This window comes from Miscanthus floridulus, chromosome 6 (genome assembly GCF_019320115.1).
Source record: "Miscanthus floridulus cultivar M001 chromosome 6, ASM1932011v1, whole genome shotgun sequence".
NCBI classification, from domain to species: Eukaryota; Viridiplantae; Streptophyta; class Magnoliopsida; order Poales; family Poaceae; genus Miscanthus; species Miscanthus floridulus.
Genome location: NC_089585.1, coordinates 4,026,705 through 4,040,626, shown reverse-complemented (window position 1 = coordinate 4,040,626; position 13,922 = coordinate 4,026,705). Strand labels below are relative to the sequence as shown.

Sequence of the window (13,922 nt, the reverse complement as noted above, 5' to 3'; positions counted from 1 at the left end):
TGCTTGCTTGACTAATCACAAGTGGCATGACACTCTCAAGTCCATAAACTCCTATGTCTCTCTCAATTTTTTTAAAATCATAAATATGCCAAATATTTGGAAAAGAGAAAATCAATTAATGGCATTGTATAAGAAAATTGATGATACTTAGTTTGGATCAAGATTATATACCTTTTTGGACTGAGTAATAACAGAGAAGGGGGTTGGAATCAAGAGAATAAAATTTTGGAACATAAACAACCAGCCCGCAAATACCAGACGTGTCCGGTATGCCTACCGAACATGTCTGGTATGCGTGGGTCAATAAAAGCCCCATACCCCTTTGGCCCTGGTTGTCTATCTCCCTTTTCTCTTCTCCAAGCCAGCGCTGCCACCTCTGTTTCATCCTTTTGGCGACCGAGTGATTCCACCAAGAAAAAGAAGAGAGGCTTGGTGTTCTTCACATGGCCAACGTAGCCAAATGTCCTGAGGAAGGACACATTCGGCTTGCGTCCATGCCAAGCCTCAAACAACATCTTGCCCTTCAGGGCCTTGGTGGGCGCGTGGTTGAGGATTGAAAGTGCATCTAGCCCTTTAGTGGGTTTTGGATGATTGAATGACAACATGATTAAAGGTGTAACCCATTTGCTAAGTGTGGACAGGTAATAGGTTATCTCACATGTACTTAATGACAGCCAAAATGATGTGTTGCTGTATAAACAATCTAGTTCAAGCACAAGACAATAATACAAATGGAATTCATGCAAAGGCTTATTTATTGTGGGATTTCTATATACTATGTGAAAGCAAGCTCGGTAAGAATTAATTAATGAGACATGAGGGATTGCATGTGGAATGGTCTCATATTTGAAGCTTGCTAAATTGAAATGAAAAAGATAACAATACAAATAAATGGATGATTTAACACAAGATGTGACTTGATGGCTTGAGATGGTGAAGATAGCAAGGAAAGGCATCGAGGTACTAAGCAAGGGTGAAGGGCAAGCGGCGGCTTGGTGGCCGACGAACCTAACTAGGTTGAAGAAGGAAGTACTTGCACTTAGTTGAGGTACTAATCAAGCTATGATGGTCATGTTGATGTGGAGGATCAAATCACTATTGGAGTGTTTGATGGAAGTGACTTGATACATTTGGGATTATTCGTATTTGATGAATGGAATCAAGTCACATGCTCAAGATGGCTATGCTTAAGTAAAAAGATCAATATCGACATGTTGGCACCCTCACTTGATGAAGATTGAAAGACACAGCATCAATTCAAAAGAGATCAACTCAAGCGGTATAAATTCATTTTTCCTTTGATCTTTAGTTTAATAGGTATACCGTACTATTAAGAGGGATGCATCATGTTGATAGATAATCATTCATAACTGCTCACGCTAACCCATGTGAGTTTTGAGTGTTTGAGAGACAAAAGAGCTAACTTGTTTGTCACTGGTCTAGCAATACCGGACGTGTCTGGTATTTGCCTAACCACGACAAAATTCTTGGTGTTCTCAGGTTGGTTCATCGGGAGTTCTGGCAATCGTCGGGAGTTTCGACGTCTCACGCTTCACTGACTTAGAGAGTTGACTACCTGGTCACACCAGACATGTCTGGTATGATACCAGACATGTCCGGTATAGCAGGCCAGAGCCCAATGACTAGTTTTTAAATGAGCTGAGGGTCAGGAGTTCTGGCCTTCGTCGGGAGTTCCGACGCCTCACAATGATACTTTACTCAGTTACCATTGGCGCAGTGCAAGTCACACCGGACGTGTCTAGTATTCCAACGGCTAGAAAACGGCTAGTTTTTCAAAGAGGCTATAAATACCCCCAAGCCTTCACCTTTAGAGGCTGCTGATTCTGCTAATCCTCTAGCACATTTTTGAGCCTTGCAAACACTCTCCAACCCTCTCTTAGTGAGTGATTGATCCAATTTGCCAAATCCAATTGTGGGTTGAGTGAAAGTTGAAAAAGAGAGCAAGCCAAATCTTTGAGCACTTGTGCATATTGTTAATCTCATGATTCGCATTTGTTACTCTAGGACTCTTTGGTCCTAGATGGTTAGGCATCACTGGAGAGCACCTACGAGATTGTGGTGTGCCTCAGAAAGTCTATAATGGTCGATTCTGCCACCTCAGAATCAACTAGTGGAAGGAGAAAAAGGAGTTGGAAAAGACTCCGGCTAGAGTGACCTTTGTGGTACCCTCTAGGGCTGACCTTCTCTGGGCCGTAGCCCCCTCAATGGAGAGTAGGACTCAAACGGGTCCGAACTTTGGTAAAACAAATATCGTGTCTCAATTTATATTTCTTTTTATATTTGTGTTGCTCTAGCTCTTGTGTAGGTTCTCTATTTATCTTGTCATCTCTAGTAGGTACCTGTAGTTTGGTTTGAAGATAGAAATCGAAAGGAGCAAGTTTGGGGCTGTTCCACTAAAACCATGTATACCGGACACGTCCGGTATACATATCGGGCATGTCCGGTATTGGTTCATGTGCCAAACTTAATTGCATTTTGATTTAACTCTTTGGTTGCAGGTGTTTGGCTCCATAAACTTATTTAGTATCTTTTATATACTCTGTGGCTAACTTGTGAGGGGTTGTATTACTTTGATTTGGAGTTTCCACTTAGAAACTCCCATTACTAAATCGTTTCCACATTTAAAGGTGTTAATTTTTAAAAACACCTATTCACCCCCCTCTAGGCGGCATACTAGATCCTTTCAAGTGGTATCAAAGCAAGGTTCTCACCTAAAGCTTCACCACCATGAGAAAAAGGATGTCGACGCCTATCGAGTTGGAGCCGGTGCTTCTCCAAAATGATGGTTCAAACTTTCTACCTTGATCAATTCATGTACTCAATGCTTTTAGAGATATTAGTCATCTTGTTGAGCATATCATGGATGCAAGCATACCTCTTCCTATAGTTGATTAGAGCAACTACAAAAATTTGTCAAAAGAGGAAGAGATATGCGTGCAACTCAATGCTCAAGCTATTAATATCATTGTGAGTACATTGAGTGCAGAGGTTCAAGATGAGGCAATCTTTAATGGACAACCACCTCCAGAGAGTGCTTATCTCATTTGGACTAGACTTGTTGAATTATATGGAAAATCCAAATTTGATGATGCTATTGAGTGCAATTTAATGGAAAGTATGTCCATTGTGTCTTTATGCAGCGAAGAAGCTTCACAAGACCACAAGAGCGCCGAGCTAGAGCAAGAGGTGCAAGCAGCACATGACCTGTTGTCTGCCTGCACATATCGGACATGTCTAGTATGGACGAGGCATCGGAGCAGCAAGCAGCTATTTGTAAGGAAGCTCAAGATCGGTGGTGACCATGTGATGAGTCAACCTCAGTATCTCATGATTCTCATCACTTGTGTCTCATGGCCAAGAAAAGAAAGAAGAAGAGTAATAAGAAAGATCAAGAAAAGGAGAAAGCACAAGTAGATGATCAAGACAAGAGTGATGTCGAAGTTGAAGACAACTACAACCTTGATCATCTCAACCGCAAAGACAAGTTTATCATCATGAAGATAGTTGAAAAGAATGATGAGCTTGAAGAAGAGATTGAGAAGCAAGAGCAATCACTTCAAAAGCAAGAATTGTTTCTCATCTTCAAGATGGAAGAACTAAAGGCTCTAAGTAAAAGATATGAAAAATTATCAATTGAGCATGCTTTAGTTACTAACTCCTCTTCTAGTGTTTCACAACTACAGAAGGAAAACTTTGAGCTCAAAGCAAGGCTAGATGAACTATCAAGCAAGTATAATGTGCTACAAGCAAACTATGTTCATCTAAACTACTCTCATGAGGAAGTAGTAGAATCAAGCATCATGCTTGAGGTGGCTCATGAGGTTGTGATCACATCGGTAAAATCTTCTCAACCTCTCACACATTCACTCACTAGTACACCATCTCAATTAAGTATTTCTTGTACTAATGCCTCCACGCACGCCTTGAACTTCTTGACCGCTTTTGCCACCTCGGTCTTGCTGGTCAGAAGCTACAACCACATGTACTGGCTATAGTCATCCACCAGCAAGGTGAAGTACTTGCGCCCACTGGGCGTCGCTAGCGTGATCGACCCATAGAGGTCACCATGGACCAGCTTGAGGGTTTCTGCTACATGGTACTTTGCTGTCTTCGAGAATGGCAGCCTTCTTTGCTTCTCATCTAGGTAGCTGTCACACAGCTCGCCTATGTGCTCGGTGTGAGATAGCCCAGTCACCATCTTCTCTAGCCAACCAAGAGCATTGAAGCTAAGATGTCCATACCGGGCATGCCATAGCCATGGTGCCTCCGTGCGTCGTGCAACTAAGCAGATGGGCTGCTCCACCTTGAGGTCAAGCAGGTACAACCAATTCTAGGACCTCTTCACCTTGGCAAGAAGCCGTTGCTCCTAGTCCTTGATCTCGAAGACACCATCCTTGATCAGTACCTCATTGCTACGCTCATCTAGCTGGCCAATGCTGATGATGCTTGAGCGTAGCTGTGGGATGTAATATACATCTGTTAGTGTGTGGTGCTCGTTGTTCTGGTACCTAAAGATGATGGTGCCGCTCCCTCGGATCACCACCCTTAAGCCATCACCGAACTTCACCATGCTGGTCACATCATTGTCGAGCTCAGAGAAGGCCGCCTTGGAGCCCATCATGTGGTTGCTGGCGCCAGAGTCCAGGTACCACCACTGCTTCTACTCGCCGCCCACACGTCTAAGGTGGACTTGGGCGCGCAATTCGTCAAGGTTAACAGCCTTCAGAGCCTTCCTAGGCCCTTCCATCGCCATCCCCTCTCCCTTCTCCTAGGCCTCAACGTCATACAGTGCACAAAATGTTGCCATCAGGAGAGTGGCCTCATCATCATCATTAGCCTGCGCTAGATGAGCCTTAGCCTTCTTCTCCTGCTTGCGATTTGGGCACTCCTTTGCCCAATGGCCCATCTTCCCATAGCGTAGGTAGGCGTTGGGGTTGACCTTCTTTTTCTTCTCCAAAGAAGCCTTGCCGCAGCACTTGCCATTGCCACCACGGCTGGAGGAGGCTTCCCCAGACTTCTTCTCCTTCATCTGGGTAGCCCACTTCTCTTCTATCAGCAGCAGCTTGCCGTTGTCCGTCATTGATGTGGCCTGCTCCATGCACTCATCCACCACCCACAGATGACCTATCACATCCTCAATGGTGAGGGTGTATAAGTCCAGTATCATCTCTATGGAGAGAGCAATCTGGATGTACTTCGCCGGCACGGAGTGGAGGTACTTGGAGACCACCTCTTCTTCGTCGATGGTGACACCGTGGCTCCTTAGCTTGCTGATGAGCATCTATAGGCGGAGGGAGAAGTCCTCCACTGATTCACCATCCTTGAACTCGCGGTTGGTGTAATCCTGCTTCAGTAGCTGGGTCATTGCCTTCTTTGCATGGTTGGAACCAACGCGCATCGCCGCAATGGCCTCCCACGCCTCCTTAGCAGAGCTCTTTGCCCCCCAACAGCTCTCTATACTCTGCTGGCATAGCAGCAAGGATGACTTCCTACACTGACATGTTGTCTTCTTTGTTGTCGGTGCCCTTGTCAATGGCATCCAAGAGCCATCGGGCTCTGAGCTTGACCTTCATGGTCACCGCCTATTCGCCATAGTTGGTGTGAGTCAGCGTGCGCCAACTAGTGCTGCTGACCTCCTACACCATGTGCACAATGACCTCCTATCATGGCTGGGCAGCCATAGCAGCGCCGCTGTTGTTGTCCATCTCCAAATTGTCTGTCATCGCCAGCGGTTAGTCTGACGATGGCGCTTGTATGTCTCTGATACCACTTGTTGATCCCTGGTTGCCCTGCATAGGTAAGCAACTAGCTTAATAGCACACACACTCACTCACTATGGCTAGAGGTAGAAGAAGAGATTGAGAACAGCGCACACACACACTCAGCACAAGCACCAGCTTTGACCGAAGCCCTACCCTTTGGTTTGTGGCAACTCAACTGAGTATTCCATTGCCCTTTGGATGGAATATATATAACTCTAGTTGTACCTCTACCAAGTACATAGTTGTTGGCCAACAACCTACTCCTGAAACAAGAGTACACCAACTACCTACTCCTAAGGTACAGGGTATATCAACTAATACTAGCAGTACAAAGCTTACCTCAGCCCACTACCAAGATATGGTTGATATAATAGCTACCAACTAATGTACTAGAGGTGGCCTATTGCAATACTGCTACAGCTACAGGAACTGGTCGGCAGAGCCGATTAGTCCCCAACTCCCAATAGGGAGTGGTCAACCGAGCCACCCAGTCTCCAACCAAGGAGAGAATGGGGAGCAACAAATTATGTCTAACAGTGGAGATGCTGGAGAGGAGGTGCTGACCACTCCAACAATAGAGCCTAGCACTCTAGGGGTAGTGCCAAGCACTCTAGGGGGGGTGTCGAGCACTCCAGGAGTGGTGCCAAGGGGTCTTGCAGTGGTGCCGACCACTCTAGGATGGGTGCCAAATGCTCCCATAGCGGAGCCAAGAGGTCTTGTAGTGGTGTCGACCACTCCAAGACTAGTGCCGAGTGCTCCTGCAGTGGTGCCGACCACTCTAGGAGTGGTGATGAGCAGTCTAAGAGTACTGCCGAGCACTGCAGGTGGGGTGCCAAGCACTTCAAGTGCTATGCCGACCACTCTAGCAGAATAGGGGACTCCATCGACATCGATCGAGTTCACCTCACCTCCAAGCGACATCACTAAGTTCATGGATGCCTTCCACGATGGTGAGGAGGTGCGGTTCCATAGGCTGGATAGCATCGTTAGTGGCATAGGGTCCTCAGGCCTAGCGGGTTAGCTGCTCAATGACCCAGAGTTGCTTCTCATCAGTGCAGAGGAACCACCCACATTTGCGCTGGCCGAGTGCGATGCAAATTGGTGACGGGCAATGCTGAAGGAGATGAAGGCGATCGAGGAAAATGAGACTTGGGAGCTCATTGATCCACCTCCAGGATGTTGTACGATTGGCCTGAAGTGGGTGTACAAGGTTAAGCGGGACGAGCGTGGTGCCATTGTCAAGCACAAGGCATGCCTCATCGCCCACAACTTTGTCCAGTGTGAGGGCATCGACTTTGGGGAAGTCTTTGTGCCGGTAGCGTGCATGGTCTATCTGACTACTACTGGCTTTGGCAGCAGCAAAGGACTGGCACGTCCATCACCTAGACATAAAATCGGCCTTCCTCAATGGCGAGCTAGCGGAGACGGTCTTCGTCAGGCAATCTTTGAGTTTCATCATCAAGGGAGCGGAGCATAGGGTTCACGCGCTCTACATGCAGTGGTGGGGGAAGGAGGAGCTCATCGTCGATGTGTATGTGGACGACTTGATCATCACTGGCACGTGTGTGGAGGACATCAATAGCTTCAAGCGCAAGATGGTGGCTCATTTTTGAATGAGCGATCTTGGTGCGCTCTCGTACTACCTCAGCATCGAGGTGAGACAGGGGAAGGAGGAGCTCATTCTCAGTCAGAGCATGTATGCCTTGAAGCTATTGGAGCAGAGTGGCATGACTGAGTGCAAGCCATGTGTGACTTCGAAAGAGGAGTGGCTGAAGCTGACGAAGGCTAGTACCACGGCGAAGGTAGATGCAACACTCTACCCAAGCATCGATGGCGGTCTATGCTACCTAGTCCACACGAGACCAGACATTGCATTCTCCGTGGGCTATGTCAGCTGCTTCATGGAGGATCCCCGAGAGGATCTTTGGGCTATGGTGAAGCAGCTACTGCGCTACGTCAAGGGGATAGTGGATCAGGTGATCATCTTCCCCAAGATCAGCGAAAGTAGGCTGTAGCTCACTATATTCAGCGATGCGGACATGGTGGGGGACATCGATAGACGACGGATGGTGGAGCACCTCTAGCGTGCTTGTCTTCCTTGGATCGGCTACAATCTCATGGTTGTCGCTAAAATAGAAGGTGGTGGCGCTATCCACGTGCGAGGCAGAGTATGTGGTGGCAGCCACAGTGGCGTGCCAAGCTGTGTGGCTATGCGGGCTGCTAGCCGAGCTGACCGGTGTGGAATCTCACCCACCAGCACTGATGGTGGACAACCAACCCACCATCGCCCTCACAAAGAATCTGGTTCTCTACAACTGGAGCAAGCATATCGACGTCAAGTTCCACTTCCTCAGGGACTATGTCGATGGAGGGCAGATTATCATCGAGTTCGTCAAAACTGGTCAGCAACTCGTGGATGTCCTCACCAAGCCGCTCGGCCGTCTTAGTTTATGGAATTGAAGAAGATGATCGGCGTGGTGGAGGTTCTAGGGTTAGTAGTAGGATTAGGGGAAGAATTATTAAGTAATCTACTGCTCACCTCTATACGCATGGCAAGGGTAGGGGTAGGTGCCGAAAGGGCTCCCCTACTGCTGCACTGTAGCCATGGCAGGGGCAGGCGCCGAAAAGCTCTCCTACCGCACTGTAGCCATAATAGGGGCAGCTGTCAAAGTTAGCCCCGCTGTCACATCTAGTCACTATAGCAGCATGGCAGCCTGATATGTCTGTGTACTAGGATTAGATGGGTAGAGTTGTATTTATAGTTTCCCACTACAACTCAGTAAAGAGAGAGAGTTCAGTTTTGCTATCTTCTCTGTAGAGCTCCGGCCAATGCTGATGCTTGTGCTTTGTGTGTGCGCTCTGTTCTCCCTCCCTTCTTCTACCTCTAGCCATAATGAGCGGTCGGCAATGATAGTGAGCGGTTGGCTCACCCGTGCGGGAGATTGAGGGGTCAACAAATTGGTCTTAACGAGAAATCCATAAGAAGTCTTTATAGAGCACACTACCTAAATTTTATATAAGCTGAGTAAAGCAGCAGAGTAGGCACAATCCGTTAGTCGAACAAAAAAAATCCCAGGCAGCCTGAGATCATACTAAACTCGTTAGCTACTCCGAACAGCAAAAATGAAGCGCAACCCAACCACCACCAGCCTGCTATTGCTGCCACCGCCAAGCCCCACCCCCCAAACCCCACCCCACCCCAATATCAATCAACAGATTGCAAAATCACGCTAGGTCCATAGGTGTGGTATGCATGGTATGGACTAGGTTGATCGAGAAGAAATTGGTATGAAAAAAAATAACACGCCTCGTCATCCTCGAGAATTGAGTGCAAGCCGGTGCCATCGAGCTGACCAAAATCCCTACTTCTAGCTGATTCGCCGGACCTTGACTATACTTTTTTCAACCTCTTAGCACCCCCTCTCATGCCTGGCGATGCACAAGCGGGATAGGCTGGAGATGCAGACTAAAGAAACCCTAGAAGGCAACCTAATGCAGCGATGCATGATTCGAGGAGTCCCGAGTTCAAAACAATAAAAAGAGAAGTGTCTTGTGCACGCAATAGGTTGGGGCTATTTGCTTTGAAGACTGGAATCCATCACCCAGGCCGTCGATTTCTAGCGCCTGGGGATGGATCGACTTCCCAAGCCAGGTCATCATCCAAACGACTGTGATGTCCTCCTCCTAGGCTCCCACTCTCTTGTGTTGACAGCCACAAGATGGCCCACAGTGCGCGTAGGAAGCCTGAGGCTATCCGGCGAGTACCACTATGACCCGGTGCGGCTGGGTGAGCTGGGCGCGCTCTTGACGAGCCTAGACGTGGGCAACCATGACCGTCGCAATGGTACTCGCCGGACAGCCGTAGGCACTCCTACGCGCACCGTGGGCCATCTCGTGCAGGCCTAGCCCTAGATGCGGGCAAGCGGGGTGGCCACCCTAGGCCCCCAACTTGGTAGGTCCCACCTCAAGTATGCAAACACCAGGTATATTAGTATTTGGCCTAGTACTAAACGTTGCTGGCCTGCAAGTCCTAGCGTCCATGAGAAGGATGGTGTCCGTATTAAAAAATAGAAAGAAAGAACTAGCGTCCATGAGAAGCCACATGCACACGCCAACACGTGACTCAACTCCTCGACTCCTCTTCCATGGCGGCGACGTGGTTTGTGGTCACATAGATCGGCGGGCGGACACGACACGTGTGGTGGTGGCGACGACCGATGATGTGAGACGCGAGGGCGTGGCTATTGCGCCTGCGCGATAGAGCAAGGCGAGACTACGAGACGCTGGACTCGACGCCACACGATGCACGTGCTGCGATCTCTGTGACTCTACCCGACCTAGACGAGCAACGACGAATCGACGATCGGCGGTGAGCCACACGCCCACACTGAGCCAACAATGCGAGTAGATGAGTTACTTTTTTTAGCTAATTGTTTCTCTAAATCTTAACAACATCATGTCATCAAGAAAGTATGCTTTCTGCAGTGAGAAAAGGAAAAAGAAAGCATGAATAGATGAGTTCAAACAATCACAGAGGGGTTCTATGCATAAGTTTTTGAAGAATAATCCAAACACTTCAAGAGATCCAAACGAGTTGGCAATAGTTGTCTGGAAGGAACCAACATAGATTATTCTAGAAGATGAAGGTCCTCCTAATGACAATGTTGGCATTAACATGGAAGAAAACAATGTGAGTATTGATGAGCACATATTTAATTCAAATACTACAGAAAATAGTAGTCTTGATAAGGAACCGGTGTGTCACATGGATTTTTATGATCCAAGAAATTGGGATAATCTTGATAACAAAGCAAGGGATATATTAGTTGAAAAGGGGCCTATAAGAGAAGATAATATTGTATTCCCTTTCGACAATAATTTAAGGCATTTTGCATATTCTCATTATCATAGAAAAATAAGTAATGGAGAGCTACGTGATAGGAAATGTCTAGTTTATTCCAAACACTTGGATAAAGTATTTTGCTTTTGCGGTAAGCTTTTTAATTCTAAAAAGTGCAAGAGTTCATTGGGGAATGATGGGTATAGAGACTAGAAACATATCAATGAGAGGCTGAAGGAACATAAAATTACTGTTGAGCATATTACCAATATGAACTCATGGAATGAATTGAGAACTAGATTATGCAAACAAGAGACAATTGATAAAGAGTTACAGCAACAAATCTCCAAGGAGAAAGAGCACATAAGGCAAGTACTAATGAGAATAGTTGTCATTGTAAAATTCCTTGGTAGATGTAATTTGGCTTTTGGAGGATCTAACGAGCAGCTTTATAATGACCAAAATGGCAATTTCTTAGCTTGTGTTGAGATGGTCATAGAGTTTGATTTGGTAATACAAGACCATCTTAGACGTATTCAAAATAATGATCTTCATTATCATTATCTTAGCCACAAAATTCAGAATGAGTTGATTTCTCTTATGGCTTCTGACATTACAAATTCTATCATCAAGATTGTTAAAGAGGCCAAATATTTCTCGGTTATTCTTGATTGCACCCTGGATGTTAGTCAACAAGAACAAATGACTTTGTTGGTTCGATGTGTTAACATGAGTGAAGGTAGATGACACATCTGGTTCTGGGCTCTTCAATGTTTTGGTTGATTCCATTAAGTCCTTTGGTCTTAATATTGATGACATTAGGGGGACAAGGTTATGATAATGGTTCTAATATGAAAGGAAAACACAAGGGGGTTCAAAGTCGATTGCGTGATATAAATCCAAAAGCTTTGTATATGCCATGTGCTTGCCACAGTCTTAATCTTACTCTTTGTCATATGGCTAAGTCTTGTAGCAAAGCTGACTCCTTTTTGGAATTGTGCAACGAATATATGTCTTATTTGCTGGTTCTACTAAAAGATGAAAATTTTTGCTTGATCATGTTGATGGTTTAACTGTGAAATCTTTGTGCAACACATGGTGGGAGAGTCATATTAAAAGTGTTGCAGCAATTAGATATCAAGCTCCTCAGCTAAGGACAGCTTTTACTTGCATTGAGTGAAGATAGAGATGTAGAACCAAAGGATAGAAGTGATGCAAAGAATTTATTTGAAGTACATGGCAGCTTTGAATTTATATTTGGCATGATGTTTTATTTGCTATCAATAAAGTAAGCAAGAAGTTGCAGTCACCATCTATGTGCATTGTGTCTACCATGCAGTAGATACAAGGCATAATGGATTACTTTAAAACCTATAGAAATGATGGGTATGCTTCTAGTAAGGTCAATGCAATGGAAATTGCATCTGAAATGGGTGTCGAGCCATCGTTCCCAGTAAAGCGCCGTACTCTTAGAAAGAAGCATTTTGATGAAAATAATAGTGAGGAAGCACTTTTGGAAGGTGAGAAGGAATTTAGAGTTAATTACTTCACGGTTATAATTGATATGGCGGTTCGTTCATTGGAGACTAGATTTCAAGAATTGGAATCATTCAGAGAATTATTTGGATTTTTAATGAGTTTAGCAAACTTGAAGGCATTGGATGGTCCTAAGCTAAAAGTGTGTTGCACAACACTAGCAATAGTTTTCTCTCTAAATGGTTCATCTGACATTGATTTAAATGATCTAATTTCTGAGTTGAGTGTTCTACAATTCACTTTGCCGAATACACCAATGACAGTTATGGAGATTTTTAAGTTTGTTACAAAGGCTGATTGTTATCCTAATGCTTCCATTGCTTATCGGATCTTGTTTACTATGCCTGGGACTGTGGCATCAGCTGAAAGAAGCTTCTCAAAAGTAAAATTGCTAAAGAACTATTTGAGATCTACAATGTCTCAAGAGAGGTTAAATGGTTTGGCAACATTATGCATTGAGAAGCGATTGTTGGATGAGATCGATACCATCATCAATGACTTCGCATCGAGGAATGTTAGAAGGAATTTTTAAGGTAATTTAATATAGGAATTTTTAAGGTAATTTAATATTTATGAATTGTTTCGTATGAATATTGCTATTGCATCCGCAATTAAGTGTTTATATATATATATATATATATATATATATATATATATATGTATGTATTTACATTTAGTACTATCAATGTTATGTATGTATACAGGGTCTGGATTGTAGTTTTGCCCTGGGCCTCCAAAAAAAATCAGGGCCAGCCCTGATCTCGTGGGCGTGAACACACGAGAGTGGGAGCCTAGGAGGAGGACATCGTCTCGTTGGCATTTGTGTACTGTTGAAAGGGTCGAGATGGTGACTAGAAGGGGGGTGAATAGTCTTTTCTAAAACTTAATCTTGTCAGCTAACCGAAACAAGTGCGGAATTATAACTATCGGTCTAGCCAAGACTACACCCCTCTATCTATATTCACTAGCACCTTTCAAAGAAACTAATTAGCAACAAAGGTGCCGGGCTAGATAGAGCTCTCCTAACCAATTCTAGAAGCAAGGTCACACAAACCTATGCCACTAGTACTTTAAGCGACAAGGGAGCTCCTACACATGCTAGTAAGCAAAAGCACAAAGCCAACTAAGCTCACTAGCAATACGCAATAACAAGGCAACCAATGCTAAATTAGAGAGCGCAATTACTTAGCTACACAAACTAAGCAATGTGACTAACAAGGTTACGCAAACCAAATTAGCCACGCAAAGGAGCTACTTCTATGCTACACAAGCAAGAAGATAACTAGTAAGCTACACAAGCTAACTAATTACAAGAGCAACTACACAAGCTTAATATGTATAAAAGTAATTGCAAGCTTGTGTAATGGGGATGCAAACCAACGGAAAGAACAAGGTTGGCACGATGATGTTTCTCCTGAGGTTCACGTGTTTGCCAACACGCTAGTCCCTGTTGTGTCGACTGCTCACTTGGTGGTTCAGCGGCTAATTAGCATCACCCGCTAAGCCCGCACGTCGGCGCCACAAGAACCTACCCCAAAAGTGAGGGTAGCTCGATGACACGCTTTACTAAAGTTGCTCTTCGTGGCTCCCGCGGGGCGAGCACAATGCCCCTCACAAAGCTCTTCTCCGGAGCACCGCACAAGCTTCTTGCGGGCTTCAACGGAGACCACCACCAAGCCGTCTAGGAGGTGGCAACCTCCAAGAGTAACAAGCACCACCGGCTTGCAACTCGATCACCTAGTGCCACTCGATGCAACCTCACA

At 45.4% G+C, this 13,922-nt stretch overlaps 1 protein-coding gene across 1 annotated transcript; it reads left to right on the top strand.

The window, feature by feature from the left end:
- Positions 1–11,977: 11,977 nt before the first annotated feature.
- On the top strand, positions 11,978–12,691 carry LOC136460128 (uncharacterized). Its single transcript, XM_066459952.1, has one exon. It carries the CDS (start codon positions 11,978–11,980, stop codon positions 12,689–12,691), a length of 714 nt encoding a protein of 237 aa, XP_066316049.1.
- Positions 12,692–13,922: the final 1,231 nt, after the last annotated feature.